The sequence below is a fragment of the Microcebus murinus genome, chromosome 22 (genome assembly GCF_040939455.1).
Source record: "Microcebus murinus isolate Inina chromosome 22, M.murinus_Inina_mat1.0, whole genome shotgun sequence".
In the NCBI taxonomy this organism is placed as follows: Eukaryota; Metazoa; Chordata; class Mammalia; order Primates; family Cheirogaleidae; genus Microcebus; species Microcebus murinus.
Genome location: NC_134125.1, coordinates 14,547,135 through 14,569,586, shown reverse-complemented (window position 1 = coordinate 14,569,586; position 22,452 = coordinate 14,547,135). Strand labels below are relative to the sequence as shown.

The 22,452-nt window shown below is 53.7% G+C and overlaps 1 protein-coding gene across 2 annotated transcripts; it reads right to left on the bottom strand.

Moving 5' to 3' along the window:
- Positions 1 to 17: 17 nt before the first annotated feature.
- On the bottom strand, positions 18 to 20,969 carry CABP1 (calcium binding protein 1). Of its 2 annotated transcripts, XM_012756533.3 has the most exons (7): positions 12,601 to 14,575; positions 7,306 to 7,485; positions 4,371 to 4,401; positions 3,931 to 4,074; positions 3,437 to 3,546; positions 3,058 to 3,205; positions 25 to 494 (listed from the first exon to the last, which is right to left on the bottom strand). In XM_012756533.3, the coding sequence occupies exons 1-7, from the start codon at positions 12,643 to 12,645 to the stop codon at positions 469 to 471; spliced, it is 684 nt and encodes a 227-aa protein (XP_012611987.1). In that variant the 5' UTR covers positions 12,646 to 14,575; the 3' UTR covers positions 25 to 468. The 2 variants fall into 2 exon arrangements, with proteins under 2 accessions (XP_012611986.2, XP_012611987.1); XM_012756532.3 differs by lacking the exons at positions 7,306 to 7,485; positions 12,601 to 14,575 and adding an exon at positions 20,224 to 20,969 and having other exon boundaries at positions 18 to 494.
- Positions 20,970 to 22,452: the final 1,483 nt, after the last annotated feature.

Here is a 22,452-nt window from a genome sequence, read left to right as displayed (position 1 = left end):
AACAAGGCCCAAGAAGCAAAAACCAACATAGCTGTCTTTCTCTTGGAAATATTTTTATTGGTTCTGAGATATCAGGGCTGAGGCGAGCTGGGACGGGCACAGAGCTAAGGAGGGCGGCAAGAGGCTTTGCCCTGGGGCAGACATGCTGTGTGGGGTCTGCTGGCGGGCTCCCTGGCCCACCCAGCCAGCAGCAGCTGGGCACATGGCACTTGGCGCCTGGCATGACCTCTGCCGGCTTGGCACTGCGGCCTCCTCGTCGGCGGGCGCCCCCTTTCCAGTTGCAGGAGTTAGTCTTTCACAGTGCGGAGGGGTGGGGGTCCGGGGTGGGCACCGCCCCGGGGTGCAGGCAGGCCCCATCCACTAGTGCATCCTGGGCTCTCGGCGGCGGCCACGGCGGGGGAGGCGAGCCCTGGCTCCTCTTCTCCCCGCCTGTGGGAGCTTGGCAGTCCTGGAGGGGCCCTCGAGGCCTCAGCGGGACATCATCCGGACAAACTCTGCGAGGGCACCCGAGTGGGCCGGGGGAAAGCAGCAGTCAGGGCCTGGCCCACCCTGCTGCCACTGCCCACCTCCTGTTGTCACTGCCCCTGACTCCCTGCTGGTCCTCCAGAGCCACTCTGTCCCCTGGAGGCCAGAGCGTGCACAGTGGCAGGCGAGTGCTTTCTAAGCTGCATATCTGACCTGTGCTTACACTTCCCACCGATCCCCACTGGAACGAGTCCCCTGACTCCGCCTCGGGGCCCTCCCTAACGTGGCCCCAGCTAACATCTCCAGCCTTGCCACTCATGCTCACGCCCACCCCGATCTCTGCGCCCTGACTACTCAGACCCCCTTTCCCGCACCCCTACTGCAGCTCTCACCTCTCAGCCCTCCTGCAACCCGTCCCCCTCCTTCCTTTTTTTTTTTTTTGAGACAGAGTCTCACTCTGTTGCCCAGGCTAGAGTGAGTGCCGTGGAGTCAGCCTTGCTCACAGAACCTCAAACTCCTGGGCTCAAGCAATCTTCCTGCCTCAGCCTCCCGAGTAGCTGGGACTACAGGCATGCGCCACCATGCCCGGCTAATTTTTTCTATATATATTAGTTGGCCAATTAATTTCTTTCTATTTATAGTAGAGACGGGGTCTCGCTCTTGCTGAGGCTGGTTTTGAACTCCTGACCTCGAGCAATCTACCCGCCTCGGCCGCCCAGAGTGCTAGGATCACAGGCGTGAGCCACCGCGCCCAGCCAGGATGTAAGTTTTCAACTAAATGGGGCAAACATCCTTCTGTTCTTTTTCGCCCGGTGGCTCTTAGCATCTTTCAGGACTCCGATATGCATTTAAGGTTCTGTCCAGTCATTTCCCTGTCTCTATCCATCTTCTGCAGGGAGTCTTCCCTAATCCCGGCCCCCAGCTCGGCACAGGTGTCCCCTTTATACGCCACAGCCTACTGTACTTCTCCCAGCTACACTGTTGTCTCTGTTCTCCTCGCTGGTCCGGGGCTGCTCAAGGCAGAGCCCAGCACACAGCAGGTGCATGATGCATCTTGGTAGAATGAATGGGGGACGAGAGGCTTTCAGGGAAGGGCTGTCATGTGCGGTGGGGCTCTACCTGGACACAGGGTGACCTGAGGTTTTCAGACCTAGTGGTAGTAAAGCTTTCTCTCCATCTTTCCACACTCTCCACCCTCTCTTGAAGGCCGACTGCTCCCCAGAGAAAACCTCCCAAGCTTTATGTTCTGACAATTGTGTATAGCTGGCTTTGTGCCCCAGCCCTGCTTCTCAATAGTTAGGCAATCTTGAGCAAGTTCTATTACTGAGCCTCAGTTTCCCCATCTGTCACATGACGTTATAAAAGTGCAATCCATACACTCATTGTAAGAATTAAATGAGATAATATATGTAAAGATACTTAGTGAGATGACGGGTACTTAATTGATTCTTTAGAAAGAAAAACCTTTTACTGAGCATTAGCTATGTGTTAGGTGCCTGTTATGCTGGAAATGCAGAGATAAAGAAAAGGGGGCTCATCTTTTCTCTAAGTTCAGAGTCAAGCGGGAAGGCAACTGCAGCCAGCAGTTAGGGGACAATGTGAAGAACAGTGAGTCTGAGCAGCTGTGAAATCCCAGGAAAGAGTATGTTCAGTGCAAGGACCCAGGGAAGAATGGCTGCGGTAAGCAGTCCCACTGCTGGGTCGCAAAGAATGACCCCTGGGCTCATAGAACTCAGCCCAAGCGAGGAACGGAATAAAAGGATCCTGGCAGAAAGACGCAGATTCCAAAGAGAGCCTAGCCGGTTCGTGGACGGCAAGTGTTTGGGTAGAGTGTGAGTGAAGGAACGCTAGGGGCTGCGTCTGGGGAGGCGGGCTGCGGCCGGACCTTAGGGAGCCTGAGTGTCAAGTTGAGCAATGTGGTATTCAGGAAATACCTACCATGGATGCGTGCATGAGAGGGTGGACGGGGAAATGAATAGAGATGGATGGGGGGAGGTGGACACAGGGATGGACGAATGGATGAGTAGATGCACATAGATGGGGAAATGACTGAACAGACAGACAGATCAATGGAAGTAGGGGTAGAAGTATAAGCATATGGATAGAGATATATGGATGGATGAACGGATGTGTGGAAGTATAAATGGATAGAGACATGTACATGAGTAGGCAGATACTTGAGTAAATGTATAGACGAATGAATAGATGCATGAATGATAGATAAATGCATGGATAGATGGTTGTATGGATGATTGTTTAGTGATAAATGAATGGCTAAATAGGCATCTAGACAGATGAAGAGATGAATGGAGGAGAGGATGGAGAGATAGATATGGAAGGATGGATAGATGGGTGGATAGGTAGATGGATGGATGGATGGACAGACAGATGTATGGATAGAGGCATGAATAGATGGATAGAGATGGGAGGTGGATTAAGAGGGGTGCATAGATGGAGGGGGGAGGATGGGACAGGAGGATGGAAGGACAGGGCATGGAAAGTTAGGGTGGACTGATGGTTGTGTGATGGAACACACTGGAGGGCTCTGGATGGCCACCACTGGTTCCTCTCACACTTCCGAGCTCCACCTACCTTCAAAGTCCACTCGCCCATCCCCATTGAGGTCCACATCTCGGATAATTTCCTCTATGTCTCGGTGTCCCACCTGGTGACCCAGGAGCTTCCTCATGGCCTCTCGCAGCTCACTGGTGCTTATCTCCCCATCGCCATTGGTGTCAAACTAGAGAGGGCGGGAAGGAGGGAGAAGTCGCCCCAACATGGACACAGGCAGCGGCAGATCCTAAGGTTGAGCTCCTTCTCCAGGGGCACTGTCCCACCTTCACCGGAGACCCTTCTCTGTCCAAGCTCCCTCCCCTGGTCTGGGACTCAGGACCCAGACTTCTTTTCAAGTAGCCACCCTGGAGATGGGACTCTAACAGCCCACCCGCCCCTGCCTGTCACTGTGCATTACCTCTCGGAAAGCATCTCGCAGTTCCTTTACTCCGATCATATCTGCTGTCTCTGCCAGCAGTTTAGGCCCCATGAGCTCCACAAAGTCTTCAAAATCCACATGGCCACCCACTGGAGAAAGAGGAAAGGGCTAGGTCACCCACCCCGATCCACCCACTGCCCATCTCCAACTAGGCGACCGACGGATCCATCCTTGACCTGCTCATCAGACAGAGACAAACATAATAATAGCACCCCTCTGTTCCATTCTTACTGTGAGCCACGCATTGGGCTGTTTTACATCTGTTTCGTCATTGATTTTCTGTGTCCCACTCCCCTATCACAACTCCCATTTTACAGGTCAGGAAACTGAGGCCCAGAGAGGGTAAGTGGTTTGCCCCAGGTCACAGAGCCAGAAAGAGGTGGATGCAGAATTAGAACCCAGGCCTGTCTGACTGCAGAGGACTGCAAGGGCGAGGGCCAGCAGGGAAGGAGGTGCCTGGCGGAGGGACTCACGGTTCATGTTGATCTGCTGGGAGAGTTCAATGAGCTCCATCTCGGTGGGCATGTAGCCCATCGTGCGCATGCAGTTGCCCAGGTCCCGGCAGTTGATGTAGCCGTCCTTGTCCTTGTCAAATTCCCTGAATGCCTCTCGGAGCTCTGGAGAAGCGAACAAAGGTGGCCGTGGTTGGGGGCAGGACCCACAGGGCCTCTGGGCAAAGGCAGCCCAAGGGCCCACCAGCTCGGAGAGATGGCCCCTGGAGCTGGCCAGGACTCCGGGGCGTTTCTCCTGCCTCCTGTTCTTTGCTCCATGGCTGGCGTCACTGATGCCCTGCTCTGCACCAGCCCCTGTTCCCAGGAGCCCAAGGTGTCTCTGCCTGTCTCCCCACCAGCCTGCCTCCCCACGCCTTCCTGGAGGGCTGGACAGCCCTTTCCCCCAAGGGACCAAGTTTTACCTTCAATCTCCTCTGGTCGCAGTGATCTGTCCTGAAACAAAAGAACGTGTCCTGTTAGCCGCAGCGAGGGGCCTGGAAGTCACAAAATGCCCAACGTGGGGGCCATCCAAGTGGCAGCAGTCAGTGGGTGGGAAGTGACACGGGCGCAGCAGAGGCGTGTCTGGATCACGTCCTTGAGGGGGAAAGGCGCAGCCCCGAGTCTCCCATAGACATGGAAGCCCCTGGGCCCTTGGTAAGGGACGGCCAAGGACCCAACAGCCCCACTGGCCTGGGCACAAAACCTCTGTGCCCCCCACACCCTTATTCCGGATGCAAGAATGGGTCTGGGGGCAGCATTGGTCTGGAGGCAAAAACCTGCAAATCAAACGGGGCGGGGAGAGAGCACAAGACAGAGAAGACAGTAGCACCCAGTGAAACCAGGAGGAGCAGGGAGCAGAGGCCCGCAAGGCAATGGAAGAAGAGGGGTCGCAGGGGAGAGACGGCAGGGACCGGCTGGGCAGGGGGAGGATGGGGGAAGTCAGGGGTGTAGAGGCAGAATTAGCGCTATGCCCTGCATCCTGGGCACTGCCCCACTTCCCCAGTGTGGCCCGCATCCCCACACCTTGCCCTGCCACAGGACACAGCGTAGGACCCCGGGGGCCGCCACTGTCGCTGGCTGCTGCCAGGGTCCACAACACACGTCTCCAGCCTCAAGCAGAGCCCAGGTCTCCTTGGGGAGTCAAGGAGACCCTGAGTCTCGGCGTCAGAACAGACGGCAGGGAAACCTCCAAGGAGCAGGCCTCAGGCGAGCACAGGCTGGTGAGGTGCTGGTCGCCCCAGGCCTGCCCAGGAGGGACACAGACTGGCACAAAACGGAGATGGGTGCTCAGCCGGATCTGGTCAGCAGGTTCCCAACGTGGTCCGCAGGGCCCATCCTCCCCAAGTGTTCCACGGAGAACACGAGGCAGGTGTCCCGCCCTGAGAGGCTCACAGCACGGACGGGCAGGCGTGCCACAGCAAGTGCCAGTCATCTCAGCTGGGCACACCCGCCGCTCCAGACAACAGGGCCAGGGTGGGTGGGGACAGCCACTCCAAACTGGCCCCAGGGCAAGGGACACCAGCACCAGACAATCTGAAGATCATCTAGAAGGGGAAGGGGCTGCTGAGCAACAGCTGGTGGGACTACCAGGTCACAGGACCCAGAGCTCAGAGGTGGCTGCACGTGACAGGGCAGTGTTTGTTGAGAGTCTGTGTGAGCTTGGAAGCAGCAGGCTGCGAACTGCCAGGTCCTCCGGGTGGCGTTTCTAGGCAAGGACAGGAGTCACCTAAATGGAGGAGCGTCCCTGTGAGATGACTGCATGGACTGTCACTTAAAAAGCTTGTCATTTTGTCAGAGAATGTCTTATGTGTAAAAAAAATGTTTAATTAAAAAAAATAATGGTAATAAAAAGCTTGTCGTGGTGCATGGTGCAAGGGCAGGTCATTCCTAGACAGACCCATATGTTGCTAGATATTCTTGGGTGACCAAAAAGGATGTCTTTTTTGCCATAAGTCACCCCACCTGTACGTGAAAGCGAGTGAGCCCACGCGTGTGGATGTGCGTGCAGAGCGCACTCGCTAGGACTGGCTACTGGGACACAACTAGGCTTTTCCCACCCATCGGGCTTCAAGCCCCCTCTCACTTCTCCAGGGCCCAGTTCTGTAGGACCAGAAGGGGAACAGGTGCTGTGATCACCACGGCAGCCCCTCCATTCCTCTTGCATGCCCAGAGCCCAGGGAGCAGCAACGCCAGGGGCCCCTTCACAGCGCGCCTGTGACCAGAGCTGGTCCACTGAGCCCCGGTGGCTGTTCCCAGGATCGCAACAACCCCCATGCAAAGCAGCAGGGCTCTGTATAGGGACACCCACCCGTGGGGCAGGGAAACCACGTGCACCAACTCAGGGGGTCAGGTGGGAGTGGAGCACGAACACTCACTCCTCCCCAGTTTATGTGACTGGGGAGAAATGCTTGGGTCCCACAGTCCAACAGACCTGGGTACAAAGCCCAGATCTGCTACCTCCTGGCAGTGGGACCTTGGGCAGGTCACTTCTGCTCTTTGAGCCACTGTCTTCTCATCTGCACAACGGTTAATGCTGGTACCCACCTCACGGGGCCTTTGTGCACTTTCCGTGAGACAAGCTACTTAAAGTGCTTAGCATGTGACATTCCATAAATGGAATGTGTGAATGTTTGTATTTACAAGGTCATTGTTGTTGCCTCCTTCCCGTGACAATTCAGATACCTGTAGGAGACTGTCCCATACAGTAGCCACTAGCCACACGTGACTGTGCAAATCTAGATTAGAATGAAATAAAATGAACAATCCAATTCCTTGGCTGCACGTGTCACATTTCAAGCAGTTGATAGCCACACTCAGCAAGTGGCTACTGTGAACACCACAGAATTTAGAATATTTTCATCATCATAGAAGGTTCTACCAGATAATTCTGTATACAGAATTGTCATTAAGAGTACAGGAGGCTCTTTTGTCTGACTACATAGGTAGTTTGAGCCCTACCTCTACCAGCCACTAGCTGTTACCTTGAGCAGGTTACCTCTCCAACTCAGTTTCCTCATCTGTAAAATGGGCATGATAAAAGTACCTACCTCTTGCAGTTGCTCTGAGGCTTAAATGAGGCGATCCATCACCATGCTAGCACAGTGCCTAGGCAATCCATCACACACTAGCATAGTAAGTGCTCAAAAACAACTTATCTGCTATTATTATTTCTTGCTGGTGGGTATGGACTTTGCAGCCAGGAGTGGGAAACTCCGGGGATCGGATTCACGAGCTGGGGGTGTGAGGTGCATCCATTAGGGCACAGGGACTGCCGTGTACAGACCTCTTCTTCTTCCCAGCACCTCCTCATGCCCTGTGAAGCCAAGGTTGGGGGCTCCACCGGGCCAACTTACGTACAGGCCGCCTGTTCTCAGCGAAGCCCTTGCGCAGGAAAATGCAGGCAGGGCCCAGCAAGTTGTGCATGACGGCGCAGTTCTGAGCCAGCATCAGGAGCGGTCCGGGGAGCTCAGCGCCGGCCGCCAGCCCCTCCTCGCTCGTCTGCACCGCCATGTAGCTGGTCTGCTCCTCCTGGCGCATCTTCAGCCAGCACCAAGCAAATACAAAAGAGAGGCAGGGCGTCACCTCCCTGCCCAGGCTGCCACCTGGTCCCAGAAGGGGCTCTCCTCAAGAGAAGACCCTGGAGAGTTGAGTAGCGGGGTTCCAAGAGTCCTTGGGATGCCTGGGGGCATCAAATTGGTCCAACAGATGGAGTGTCCAATCCTTGACTCTAACAGTCACTCCAGGGAGAGCTGAATGTGATACCCACTGTGTAGCACATGCGTGCATACACACACACACACATATGCACAGAATCACACGCTCACATGCATGCAGAAGACACAAGTGCAGACAGAGGGAGGATTCTGTTCTAATCAATGGCAAGTGTTTCCTCGGAGCCTCACGGAACATCCTTTCCCAAAGTGCTCCCAACTCAGGAGTTCGAGACCAGCCTGAGCAACAGCAAGACCCCGTCTCTCCTAAAAATAGAAAAATTAGCCGGGCATCGTGGCACATGCCTGTAGTCCCAGCTACTTGGGAGGCTGAGGCAGGAGGATCCTGTGAGCCCAGGAGTTTGAGGTTGCTGTGAGCTATGATGACGCCACTGCACTCTAGCCCGGGCAACAGAGCAAGACTGTCTCAATCAAGCAAGCAAGCAAGCACTGGGTGGGCCAAACAAGACACATCTGTAGGCCAGACGCCACTCAGTTTGTGACCTCAAGACTAGACACTCTCTGCTATCCGGCGGTTCTCCCTTTCCTCCCTCCCTCCTTCCCTGGCTCCCTGCCTGGCCCAGAGCGCTGGACCTCCAGAGGGCGAGGCAGGGGCCTGCTCTGCTTACCAAATATAGCTGTGCTCCCAGGCCCTGGCCAAGCCCTCCTCCTGCCTGAAGGTTCCCATGCAGCTATAAAAAGTCAGCGCTGCCCACGGACCCTCCCCTTAGGACAACAGCGGCACACAGACACAACACTCGGTTCTCTCCCAGCCTCCCCAGAAAGCCAGTGCCTCTGCAGAATCCAGGTCACAGCACTCTGCCTTCAGCCTTAAGTTTGGATGCCTCCCCTTGGTGTGGGGGTTTGGCCTAGAACCTTCCCAAGCAATGAAAGAGCAGCTGAAACCCGAGAGCTGTCTTTGTCTGAGGACCCCAGAGCTGCACCCCTGTACTTCCCTCCTACTGTATTCCACCTGCAGCCAGGCTCCTCCAGGGCAAAGAAGGCCACGCCTAGGAGAAGACCCCAAGACTCAGGGACAGCCTCTCCCTCCAGCCTGAGAAGCAGAACAACCCCCTGTAGCACCTTGTCCTCTCCTACTGCTTCTTTCCAAAGCCCCACCCTGAGGTGGGCTTCAGACCGAGGCCCCTTCAGGGCCTAGAGAGGGAGGTGCAGTATTCCAGTTCCTCAAAGCGGAGGCAGCAACTCAGCCCCAAGGTGAAGGAACTCAGCCCAAGGCTCAAGTTCAGTGAGTGCAATATGGGTCAGTCTTAGGTAATCTCAGAACTTGAGGGCCATCAGATAGGCCAACGGCCCATTCCAGTTTGACATCCCAAAGAGTTAAGATTCAGAGTCTCAGCTGTACTCACTCAGACTTCCAGGACCCAGGCTAGAGCTAGGGCAGGACAACAGACCCCTTCCCATCTGGGAGGGTGGATCAAAAGAAGCCTTGGGGTAGACAGTAGCCTAACCCCAGGAAATGATCTCAGGAGGTATCTGTAAAGAGTCAGCTTTTGAGTTTCTGGCGGAATCTTGCACATTTGGCTCAAAAAGAACACAACTGGGGAAGGAGGAGAGCTCTGATACGACGAGGTTTAGGGTGCTGGCTTTGGACTCAGTCTTAGAGACAAATCCTGGTTCTGCCATCTGCTTGCTGTGTGACCTTGGGCAGGTCACTTCACCTCTCTGTGCTCCAGCTTCCTTCTCTATACAATGGGGATACTCATGACTGCTCACAGGATTCCTGGAGAAATGAATGAGCTACTGCACAGAAAGTGCTTTGCACAGTGCCTAGATCGTGGTGAGAGCTGAATAAGTGGGGTTGCCATAGTGATGATGAAGATGATGTTGATGGTGGTGGTGGTGATGATGCAGCTTCAGAGCTGCTGGGTGCCAGGAGGCACTTACTTCTGGCTCTGGAGGAAGTGGGGGAACATCTGCCAATCAGAACAGAAATGAGAAGGATGGAGAGGAATTTGCTGCCATGAAGAATGAGCCAGTGGTGTCCGGGGAATTTCCACAGCCTCTCTTGATCATAATACCACCTGGCACCAAGCCGCCCCGGAGGCTGCTGTTCTTCTCCAGCCAGTGATGGCACCTGACAGCCCGGTCCTGCCCAGCTCGGAGCCTGGAGCAGGCCGCCTCTCACCATGACCTGTTCCCCGGCCGCCACTCAGGAAGCCAAGTGGGCAGTGGCCCACGGACTGAGAACGTCTCCTGGCACCAAGGGGACGCCTCCCGAGTGTGGCATGGCAACAGGAGGGGCCAGCATGCCTCGTGACCCAACAGCTTTCTAACAATACAAGCTGGCTGCAAGGATGCAGGTCAAGGCTCCCTCTCGCTGAGGGTTTTAGGTTTTCAAGGAGAAGTTGAGTGAATGAGCACTTGGCAAAATGGGAGAGGGGACTGCTGCACTGGCTGGGAATCCGGACTGGACAACCTCTAAGGTCAGAACCAGGAAGCTATGAATAACATTTCTGAGAGCAGGAAAAATAAAGAGGCAGCCTCTCATGGAGGAAAAAATAAAATCTCAGGTCTGATTTCATGCAGACAAAGGTTTAAATCCCAGCTCTGCTTCCTGTCCACTGTGTGTTCTTAAGAAGGCTCTTATCTCTGAGGCCAGTTCCTTTTCTCTAAAAAACAGCCAAGAGGACTATTTCTTTTTCTTTTCTTTTCTTTTTTTTTTTTTTTGAGACAGTCTCACTTTGTTGCCCAGGCTAGAGTGAGTGCTGTGGCATCAGCCTAGCTCACAGCAACCTCAAACTCCTGGGCTCAAGCGATCCTCCTGCCTCAGCCTCCCGAGTAGCTGGGACTACAGGCATGCGCCACCATGCCCGGCTAATTTTTTCTATATATATATATATATATATATATTTTAGTTGGTCAATTAATTTCTTTCTATTTTTAGTAGATATGGAGTCTCACTCAGGCTGGTTTGGAACTCTGGACCTTGAGCAATCCGTCCACCTCAGCCTCCCAGAGTGCTAGGATTACAGGTGTGAGTCACTGCGCCCTGCCTAAGAGGACTATTTAGCAAGAGAAATGAGACAACATGTTAGATATGCTGCAGATATTCAGTAAAAAGCACTTATTATTTGTTATTACAAAAAACATGAAATTGAAGGCAATAAGTTTCCTGATCTTTTCCCTCTTACTCTATGGACTCAAAACCTCTCCTATTTTCCTTTTCTCTACCATCCTTCTCCTCTTAAAACCTGAGTAGAAAAATTATAATTTCAAAGACAATAATACTAACATTTATTAAGTACTATATGCCAGGCACTGTGCATAGCACTTCATTTAATTCTCATAATCACTTTAAGAGGTAGGTATTAGTATCCCCAGTTGATGGACAAGAGAACTGAGGAACAGAGAGGTTAAGTAATTTGCCCAAGGTCACATGCCTATGAAGAAGAGATCTTAGGGGTCTGACTCTTAAGCACCATGCTGTGTAAGGGAAGCCAGGTGGCTGAGACAAAAGGATAGTTCTTATTCTTAAAATCTGCATCTTCGAAGTCTGGACAGAACCCATTATAAGGGCTTTATTCCCGTGGTCCTCTAGACTAATTCAGATCAGTTTCTGCTTCTTTGAAACAGCACGGGGGCCACTTCTGCTGCCAAAGATGCCCCTAAGATAACAGATTGGGGGGGGGCAGTGTGTACAGAAGAAACAATCAGCCTTCAGAAGGATCCGAGGAACAGCGAAGATTAAAAGGAATTTGATGTGAGCAGCTTAGCCGAATGAGAAGACGACAAGCAGAAAAGCCCAACATGTCCTAAATTGAGTGGCTGTCAAACTGACCAAGGAGGTAGGATGGGTGGGGGTACAGGTGCCAATAGCTGACCTGAGACCTTTAGGGAAGTCACTTAATCCCCCTGAATAGCAATCAAGTTCCTTGTCTGGAAAGTGGAAGAATTGGAGGAAAACAACCTTATCATTCCCTTTTCCTTTAAATACAATCTCATTAGCAGTCTCTTCTATGGGCTTACAGCAGAGGGCTAGGAAAACAGGCAGAGCCCACGTGAAGCTAAACCCTACAGATACGAGCTCAGCCTTGCATGAAAGACGCACTCGAGATGATTATTTGCTTTCCAAAGGAATTGTTGCAAAAAAAAAATTATCTTAGTATATAAGCAATAAATCCACTATAGGAAGTGACTTATATACACCCCTGCTCAACATATCTCCTGACATCCTATGTCTTAATGGGAACAGTCCCAGGCCCTGAACCAGTCTAGTCCTACTTGAGATTTTCTGACTTAACACAAGAATGATTGGGGGTAGAGGAGGTACCCTGCTTGGTTCCTCTCAGTAGCAAAAAGATCTACATCCCAACCCACAACTCTGAAGGCTTAGAGATGAGCAGAGAGGGTCACAGACCCCCAAAGGGTATGAAGGAGCCCCTGGTTCTGCATCTGAGAAGCAGGAGCCTTTCGCTGAATTTTTTAGTGGATTGTGTGTGTGTATGTGTTTGTGTGTGGGTTTAACTTTCTAGGCACTTTCTTAAGGAGATGAAGGAGAAGGACAGAGAGTGCGGGGCACAGAGAAAAATCACCCAGAGAGCCGAGGGCAGGGGGCAGCAGAGCTGGAGAAGGGTTTTCAGATCCTGCCAGTTTCAAGGGGGTCTGTCCACTGATTTCCTAAGGATCCATGCTTTTCATTTCACAACCCAGAAGCCCCAAAGCTACAAGGTTTCTTTTCTAAATCTTGTGCAAATTCCCAGTTACATTCCAGCCCCCACCCCCACCCCATGCCCAAAGCCCAGGACGTAGAAAACTGTCATAGGAAGGTGTCTGGAGGCAGAACAGGGATGCTGCCCTGGACAGAATCCACGGGATGGGTAGCAAGTTTCAGATGCCCACCCCCTTCCAAGCCCATCCTCTGGGACAGAGAGCAAGACACCCCAGTTCCCAGCCCCAGGTCTTGGGAACTCCAGAAACATACCTTCCTGGAGAGATTTCTCAGTGGAGACTTGACACAGTTGCCCATCCTAAGTCGAGGCAGCCCCTCTTGGGATCCCGGGGTCCATGAAGGAGGCTCCTTGGTTGCTAAGGGACCTCAGTCCCCATCACTGCCAACCCGGCCTCCCTCTGCCTGTGCGGCTCTTCCTCCAGGGCCGATGCGAGACTCTCTTGCGTGCGTGCTCTCTCACTCGCCTGCCTGCTCCTGCTCGCTGAATTTTTTTAGTGGATTGTGTGTGTGTATGTGTTTGTGTGTGGGTTTAACTTTCTAGGCACTTTCTTAAGGAGATGAGGGCAGAAGGAGAGAGAGTGCGGGGCACAGAGAAATCGCCCGGAGAGCTGAGGGCAGAGGGCAGCAGAGCTGGAGAAGGCTGCCGGATCATCTCCATCGGATTAGCGCTGAGGCGTTCTCTCTCTCTCTGCTTCTCTCCCTTCCCTCGGCCCCTCCTCTCCGGCTGCCAAATCTGCAGGGAGATTGCCTCAGGGAGGGGGGCCCAGAATGGCAGCTGCAGCTGGGAATTAGGCCAGCAGACCTAGAAGGGGCAGCTGGCTAGTTTGGGCCCCCGAAGTCAGGCTGCCCAGCCTTGTGTGAGCTTGCAAGCGCGCACACGCGCACACACACACACGCAACACACACACATGCGCGCGCACACACACGCAAGCACAAGCATGCAGAGGGATGATGCCCTTTCCAAGAGCAGTGAGCTGGACAAGCACGCATCCTCACTGCCCCCGGGCAATTCCAGCAGGATCGAGAGCTGCGGCTCCAGCTGAGGGGCTGGGAGGTCTTGTGACGTCTCCATCATGCTCCATTTTTCACACTTGCCTCCTCGCTGAAATTGGACTGGGCTCTGGACCACGGCAGCACAGCTGAGCCAACAGCCCAGATCAAACCCTTCTGATCCCTTTGCTGTGTGCCATCTCAACGACGAAAGGGAAACCAAGAGATGGCCTGAGGGGGGCACGACAGAGGCAGCACAGGCACGGACGGAGCGAGCCAGGTCTCCGAACCTTCTCCTCCTCTCAGCCTCATCCTGAGCGAGGACCTTTCACCAGCTTCCTTGGAGCGCTGAGCAGAGAGGGAGCTCTTTACAAAGCGTTCTTCGAGGTCCCACTGCTGGAACGTTTTAGGTGACTTGCTCTTCCTGGTCCCTCCAAGGTCCGGCTTTGATGTGAATTCATCTCAAGCCTCAAATGTCCCATTTGAGACCTACAGCCTGAGCCAGATGCCCCCAAAGAGGAAGCGTCCCTGCTTCCCTGCACCCAGCTTTTCCCAGCAGGGGGTAGCAGAGAGAGACAGGGAAGCAGATCTCCTCCCGGGAGGGCGCTGATGCGGCCAGCGCTTACATGCGCAGCTGCAAGAGTTTTCGGCCTAGAGAGCCTCCTTTCCCAGGGACTTTCACCCAGCTTTGGGTGGCTGGTCAGAACTCCCATTAGGGAAGACAAGTAGGGGTGTTGGGGACATTGCCCAGAGATTGGCACAGGCTCACTCCTGGGAAGCTGGGGGAGTTACTCAGCAGTCTCAGTTGGGGCCAACCCTCTGGAGGGGGAGATGGAGTGGATGCCACCCACTGAGGACAGAGGGGTTGGGTCCTGGCTCTGCAGTTCCTGACTGGGTGGCCACCTCCCATTCCTGAGCTTGTTTCTTCCACTGGAAAACGGGGCTTCCCCTACCTTGCTTATAAAGTATACATGGAAAAGTGTGAAGCACATAATAGGCACCAGATAAGTAATTATTAAAATGGAAGAGAGAAGTATCCATGCGTTCAATGTATAAATGCCAGGCACTGTGCTTGGCTCTGGGAATGTTATGAGAAATAAGGTAAACATCAGGCTGGGCGCGGTGGCTCACGCCTGTAATCCTAGCTCTCTGGGAGGCCAAGGTGGGCGGATGGCTCAAGGTCAGGAGTTGGAAACCAGTCTGAGCAAGAGCGAGACCCCGTCTCTAATATAAAGACAAAGAAATTAATTGGCCAACTAATATATAGAGAAAAAATTAGCCGGGCATGGTGACACATGCCTGTAGTCCCAGCTACTCGGGAGGCTGAGGCAGGAGGATTGCTTGAGCCCAGGAGTTTGAGGTTGCTGTGAGCTAGGCTGACGCCACGGCACTCACTCTAGCCTGGACAATAAAGTGAGACTGTGTCTCAAAAAAAAAAGGTAAACATCATCTCTGATTTCGGGGAGCTTAAATTCTAGCAGATGGGCAAGAGCTATTAAACAGTGATAAACATAATTATTGAATTATATTTCAGATAAATGCTACGAACGGGAAACACAAGAACTTTGAGAATGTGACTTAGTCTGGAGGTCAGGAAAGACTTGTAGGCAAAATTTAGAAAATGGACCATCTGTAGATTCTTCTGAGAAGATGGGGCTCACTAGGGACTCCAGAGAGGAGGCTGGGTTAGGCTCCAGGTACAAACCCAGTTCCTATTAATTAATAGGTAGATACACCCAAAGGCAGTGAGTGTAAGCAGAGGCGCCAATGCCTGCTGTAGGTTAGAAGCTCTGGGAGCTTCCCCAGAAATTCTGATTTAGTAAGTTTAGGTGGGCTCCGGTCACTGGTGTTGTTTAGTACTCCCCAGATAATTCTAACCTGCAACCAGCATCAAGAGCCACTGATGTAAAGGTTAAGAGCTTGGAATGCAGAGTCAGACTGACTTAGGTTCAAATCTTGCCCTGCAGCTTATAACTGTGTGACCCTGAGGACAAGTTGATCTTTCTGAGTTTCAGTTTCTTCATTTATAAAATGGGAATTCCAATAGCACCTCCCAGAGGGATCTTGTGAAAAGCCAATGAGATAATACATGCAAAGGGCATGGCACCGTGCCAGGCACCTAGAAAGGGCTCCCTTCCTCTGCCTGGCATTGGGCTTAAAGGGTGAGGTGTAGCATCCATTCATTCAGCAGAGCATCTGCTCAATCAGACCTGGTGGCTCCTGCCCCCTGCAGGTCAGCTTGGGGCATAACACCTACTTGTCGACCTTGGGACACGCGCCTGTCCTTGGAAACAGGAGACAGGAGTCCGCAAAACCAGTCCCCTATGGAAAAGTCACGCCCTTTGATGAAATCCCATCTTGCTTTGGGGGTAGGGGTAGGGGCCGACACTAGGCAGCAAGGGATCCAGGGATTCAGATCTGGTGCTTACTTAAACTAACTTCAGCTGGGCAGGTGGGCAGGTGGGACAGAGGGCTTGACCTTCAGTAAGAAATGTAAAAGGGCTGAATGGTGGGGGGCTTCACAGCTAAGGAGTGAAGCTCATCACCTCTCCCCTTCACTGCCCCATTCCCATCCACTTGGCTGCAGTCCCTGGGTCTCCGGAAGCCACATTTTGCGTCCTGGAACGGAATAATAGGATCAGAGGGATGAGAAGGATAAACTCATTGCTGATTATGCCTGATTAGGAGGAAGGCTGGCTTTGCCCCTGGTCAGTTCTATCACCAGCATTTGAACTTGGATGACAGCCCAGGGCTAAGGCACTCGGGGAAAGCTGGGGCGTAACATGAAAGGTGCTTCTGACAAACAGGGAGCGCACTTATGTGACTCCCCACCAAACCAGCATGATACACACAGGCCAGGCAGGTATGCCTGGAGACAGGCAGACCACGATTCTTAATTACAATCCTGCCATTTACTGACTGTGTGACCTTTGGACAAGTCACTTTCCTCTCTCGAGCCTTCTTCATCTCTAAAATGGGGGATGATGGCCAGGTGCGGGTGCGGTGGCTCACGCCTATAATCCTAGCACTCTGGGAGGCCAAGGTGGGAGGATCTCCTGAGGTCAGGAGTTCGAGACCAGCCTGAGCAAGAGCGAGACCCCATCTCTAAAATAAATAATTATTTTAAAAATAAATAAATAAAATGGGGGATGATGCTGCTGACCTTCACAGGTTGCTGTGAAGATAAGATAATGAGAAGATATTTTGTCTACTGTTCAGTGGGCTTGAGACTGTTGTTCTCCCAAACAGCTGGAGTCAAATGCAGACATTCTGGTGGGCTCTCACCACACTGACTCCTACCCACTCCCATCACCTATGACTGATGTTAACCACAAGGTGACCTTCCCTTTCCCCCTTTCCAAGCCCCAGGGAGAAATAGGGAGAGACTTGGCCCAAACAGGAGTGGGGAATACACACGTCCCTTATTTTAGGAACACAAGCCTAGTGCGATTTAAATCCACTAGGACCCGAACCATCATGGCCTGTATAACCTCCTTTATAACCTCTCCCTGTATAACCATAGGAACTACGAAACTGTCGAAGTCCAGAGGCTGGTCATATCATTCATTCATTCCCTCACTCATCAAATACTGCGATCCTGCTATGCGTAAAGCAGTATGGGAACCGGGCTGGTCTATGCAAATCAGAAGAAATGTTTCTACAGCAGGAAAAGAAGGGAAGGATGGGAAAGAGCTGTGGGTTTTATCTGCATTTGCCTCCTCTACAATGCGTGTTTTTTTTCTCAAGCTTAAGGGAAGGAGCAGAAAGCCTGTTTCTTAAAATAGTCTTCCAAGACCCAAAGCCCCAGGTCCTGCCTATTCTGAGTTAATTTCTGACATCATATCTTCTCTAGGCGGCTGGGAGTCATGTCCTTAGCTAGCCACAAAGAGGGAACTGGGGAAGATCCTTTGACATTCAGCTCCTTTCTATAATAGCATTCTTCACCTGGCTCTGAGTCTGCTTTCAAAGCACCTTACACAGGCCCTCATTCAATTACGCTATTAATAACAGCAATAACATTAATGAGGGCTGCCCTTTAGCCAGCACCCGCTATGAGCCAGGCATTTGATATTCTTAATCTTGTGTAAGCCTTGTAATAACTCTGCAAGGCAGTTTTTGTCAATCTCATTTCTGGATGAAGAAACCGAGACCAGAGAGAGAAAATAACATGCCCAAGGTCACAGAGATAGAAAGTGACGAAGCCAGGATTAGAACCGGCAGCTCTGCTACATCCCAAGCAACCATTGCATGCCTTAGCCTCAAAACCATGCTACCTCCTTGCAGGGAATAAGGATTCTCTATGAGTCACTGGAAGAATCCTAATTCCTGTTTCCCCTAATGCAGGCGTCTATCTTGGTACTCAGTATCACTTTGAACCCGGGCTCTCCCAGACTGTATTACAAATGGAAAGAAGCCCTTGGTAGCTAGTCAACAATAACAACAGCAATAGTAATAACTAATACTGATAGAGCCCTGGCCCTGGGCCATGTACTGGACCAAGCTTTATAAAAATTTCCATATCTCATTTAATCTCCCATACACCCTGATTATCCCTATTTTGCAGGTAAATAAAGAGGTTTAACGAGGTTAAGCAATTCACATAAGTTAAAAAAAAAAAGTGGAACTTGGGAAGACACGTGAAATATGCTTCCCCAGGACTATTTAGTGCCCTAAGCGGATGCTATCTGCAAGTTCCTGTATTCAGAACCCTATTTCCCTGCCCTGGGTCCCAACCCTGCCTCTCTAGGGACAGAAATCTCAAGGCAGAGAGAAGGGAAGGAAAGACTAATTCCTCTCTGTCACAGGAGACTGGAGGCTCTGACACAAAAGTCTCAGCCTGGGTTTGTTGTTCTTGCTGTTGTTATTCAAGCAGGTGCCTTAGAGGTGTCAGCAGGAAGCCCAAACTGAATGCACTGGGCTTTAAAGAAAAGCCTGCCGCTCTGAGAAGCAGGAGCTTCCAAAGGGAGGTAGTAAATATTTGATGGGACCTTCAGCTCCTCTTGACTCAGGTGACCCTGGTGACATTTCAGAACACTGGGCTGGAGAACAGACTTCATTTAATGATGCAGAAATTAGAAGGAGGAACACAATCGTGTAGTTGAAATGCTCTGAGATCAGAAAGGGCCCATGTTGGCAAATTTTGCAAGACAGGAAAGAAAGGGCTCTTTCTCTAGGAGCTGAGTCACTAGCAACTGAATAACCAAAAAGTATATGATTCTGGGCCAGTGACCTGCCCTTCCTGCTAGATTGTAAGATCCCAAACAGCCAGAACCCTGGCTACCTCATTCACTGTTGTCTCCCTAGTGTTTAGCAAATGTCTGGGCAAAGTAGGTGCTCAAGAAATATTTGATAAATGAATGCATTGGTAGCACCCATTCAATAACACAGCATTCCTGTTGCAACCCAGCCCCGGCCCATAGACCACTCCTGCCCTTGTAGCCTACGCGCCCTCACTAACATATAAACCACTGCAGTGAACTTGACACGTTGCCTCTAACTCTCACAGCTCCTTCGTCCAAATCTCTACTCTGGAGAACTGTTTCCATCTAACTCTGCTAACAAGGGCTCCCTGCAGGAGCAAAGCCACACACTGCTGCCCTATCACCCCACGCAGCAGCCCCGTGCAACCCAATTCCGCGTGCGGCTTTCATGTCAGACCTCCGCCGGCAGCAGCCACTGCAGAGTAGTATTTTGAAAAGAAATGTGCAGATCTGAAGCAAAATACACATGGCCTCCTTGGAATTCGGCTCCGGCATGGCAAGCCAGGAGCTTGAAACGGCATCTTTTACGCTGGATCCTAGCACAGAAAGGGCTCAGGTCCCCCTACTTCTCTCATAAACCATGCAAAGCCTCTGATCAGACCTCTGCGTGACACCCCTGCTTGGCTGCCACAGAACTGTCTCCACGCTATGTCAATGAGTTTGACTTGATTACAGACTCAGAACTAGAGGAAAGCCTGGCTTTGCCCTGCAGTTCATAGGCTCCTTTCTGCGAGTCTCTCTCCCCAGCAGCAGAGTCCCAAACTGTAGACCCGGCCTGTGACTTGAGAGCTGCTTTTAAAGGGGAGATGCCCAGGCTGCCTGGGACCCTTGAGGAAAGGATCTGGGGGAAACAAAAGGAGCCACTGGTGACCTCTTAGTGGCCCTTCTGACACTACGATGCACACCCACCGAGGCTAGGGTTTTTTGGCTGTTTACTCCATGTCCTACAACTCAACAACTGCCCAGCTGCCCAGTGGCATCCCCTGAGTGACAACCACCTTAAAACACTCCAAAGTTGCAGTCTGAGCCACAGCTCTGTGCAGCCCATCCATTCCCACCCAGACGCCGCTCCTCTTCCCTCATATTTTCGAATCTGCTAACTTTTCCCAGGGCCCTGGGGACACACTTTTCCCAGGCATTTGCTCTGCATGGGCAATGGCTAGGGCCGCCCTTCCCCCAGCAAGTCTGTGTGCTCTGAGTCCCCTCTCTTGACCTCCAGACTCCAAACCCCTTGTCCTCTTGGGCTGCTCCCTGGCGGTACTGGCCAGAGGCCAGACGAGTGGGTTTGGCGCCATCTGCTTGGAGCGTCCCTTTTAGACCCCCGCAAGTCTCCGGGAGGGTGGTGGAGGTCGCTCCCTTCCAGGACTGGCCGATTCCAGCAGGTGCGAGGGAGGCTAGGCGTGGGGCCTCGTCCCGGAGAGGCCCGGAGCGTGGACAGCGCACAGGGTGCTGAATCAGGCTCGGGGGAGGAGTGGTGCCGGCAAGGGCGCGGGGCTGGGGGAGGACGCGGCGAGCCGCGGCGTGACCCGCAGGGGGCCGCCGGCAGGAGGGCTGTGGGCGCACCGCCCGCGGCAGGGTCCCGAGCGCCTTTCCCGGGAGCGCGGGCGGGAGGCGCGGCCCTTACCTGGCCGAAGGCGGAGCTGAGCATGGGGCGCAGCCGGTGGAGGAACGGGTCCGCCTCAGACGCGGCGGCTGGAGCGGAGTCCCCGCGGCCCCGGGCTCGCAGAGAGCCCCGGAGGCCGAGTGCCGGGGACAGACCCCGTTCCTCCCCATCCCGCCCGCGGGCGGGCGGCAGCGGCGACGGCGGCGAAGGTCGGGACACCGCGGCCGGCAGCGCCTCCCGGGGCCTGCAGTGCGCCTGGGGGAGCCCGCGGCGGCTCCCCCGCGCGCCCTCCTCCCGCGGCGCCGGCCGGCACAGGGGCCTCCGCGAACTGGGGTCCCCGGACGACGGCGGCGTGCTCGGGGAGGCGCCGGGCAGCCGGCGGCTGGGCAGCCCCGGCTCCCGGGCAGGGCCGTGGCGGGGAGCCCGGCTGCCCCCGCTCGCCGCCGCCGCCGCCTTCAGCAGCGACGTCTTGGACTCGCTTTTGGCGATGTGCGAGCTCATCGCGGCGGGGCCCGCGCTCGCATGGCCCGGCGGGGGCGGCACGGTGCGGCGCGGCGCGGGGCCCCCGGCGGGCAGAGCGCTGGGCGCCCGGCGGGAGCCAAGCCCGAGGACGCGCTGGAGGCGGGCGCCGTCCCCCGGCCGCTTAAATGCGGCCCCGTCGCCGCCGCCCATGTGACAGCGCAGCCTCTACGCCCGGAGCCCCGAGCTCCCGGCGGCTGGCGGAGTAGATCTGGGGGGGCTGCCGGCTGTCCCCCGAGAGCCCACCCCCGGCTCCCGGGCGGCCCAGGTACCGCTGCGCCCCGCCCCTTGCCCCGCCCCGCCCTCGGGGAGCCCCGCTTCCGGGCGGCCCCTGGCGGCGCAGCGGGCGCTGCAGCGCGCAGCCCGAGCGCCAGGGAAGGGGCTTGGAGATGCGCCCCAAAGAGGAAGAGACCCTGGGAGGGCCCGCAGCGCCCCGATCATGCCTGGAGGCTTCCACAGTGCCCTGGAACCGCCTAAACCTCCAGAAATGCAGGCAGGGTGCACTTCCCGGGGGGGCACAACTTTGGCGATGAGGAAGAGAGAGAGGTGCAGGGAGAACTAGAAACCCGAGCAGCACGAAGGCACCGTGTGACACTACGCACAAACGCAGCAGCAGAATGGCGTGGAAGGAAAGGCTCCACTCCATGGGGGCTTCATCCACTCCCAGTACCATGCAGTGGTGAGATTAGCGTGACCCTGGCAGATCAGCCACGGGATTTCAGTCCTCAGAAGAGAAGCCAAGTGGCATCTCTATTGCCTGGACTGGGCAGCGCCTGGTGATGATCAAGTCTCAGGTAGGAGCCATTTGCTGCCCCTCTCGCTCTTATTCCCCCTCACCCTCATTCCCCGCTGGATGGAGAGAAATTCCTGCTCTTGGTAGGGAGCCAGGGAGTCGCACAGGCCTCTGAATCTCAAATCCCAGCTCTGCCACTTGCCATCTGGTTAACTTGGGCAAGTGTCATCAATCTCTCTGAGCCTTGTTCTCTTCTGTACAATGCTGATGATGATCGTTAACTCCTTGGTGACACCAGATGACACCATGCACATAAAAGGCCTAGACTGCCTGGAGAGGGCACATATGGGGAAAAACCGGTTTCCTTCTCTCTATACCTTGTGAGGCCCCATCAACCACTCCTGATGCTTGAGATTTGAGTCCAAGGGTAGGCGTGGGGGCCTCCCAGGCTCTCCTTGTTCTGGTCTCTGGCCTTGGTGCCATCCACAGTCTGGTCATTGCTTAGCCTCGTTAAAAGGATAGATGAGCAGACTGCCAATATTACACTTCACTCATGCCAATGGTCCACCCTTCTGGGCACTGTCTCCTTTTACTTACCTATATGCAAGGGATTAAGGAAAAAAAACAAGATGGGCAGGGAAAGCAACTTCCCAGAGGCCAAAGTGAACTGGCAAAGTGGGCCAAATTGTCCCCTAGCTCAGCCACTGCAAGGGACAGAAGTGCCATATCAAAGGCACTCGGGTTCCTAGAGCACAAATACTGAAGTCTCATTGCAATATCCACTCAGATATGCAGTGTGTAAAGGGTCAAGCCTTTCAGAGTTTCAGGCCAATCACTGTCTTACCCATTCCAGGCCCTCGGAATAATCAGTGTTTGGCAGGATTAAAAACAAATGTACATTCACTATAAATCACAGGAGATAAAGTACCTTATCAGAATCCCTCAGGAGCTGATGAATATTCTAAATCCCCGCTGTGCCACTCTTGGTGACGTTTCTG

Bases quoted from the DNA above. Each gene is read 5' to 3' on its own strand.
- CABP1 (XM_012756532.3), bottom strand. From the start codon at position 20,874: ATGGGCGGCGGCGACGGGGCCGCATTTAAGCGGCCGGGGGACGGCGCC. The intron at 4,075-4,370 runs GTAAAACTTGGT...TCGCTTCTCCAG, and splicing joins GCGACCAGAGGAGATTGAAG to AGCTCCGAGAGGCATTCAGG. The intron at 495-3,057 runs GTAGGTGGAGCT...GTGCCCTCGCAG, and splicing joins TGGGCGAGTGGACTTTGAAG to AGTTTGTCCGGATGATGTCC.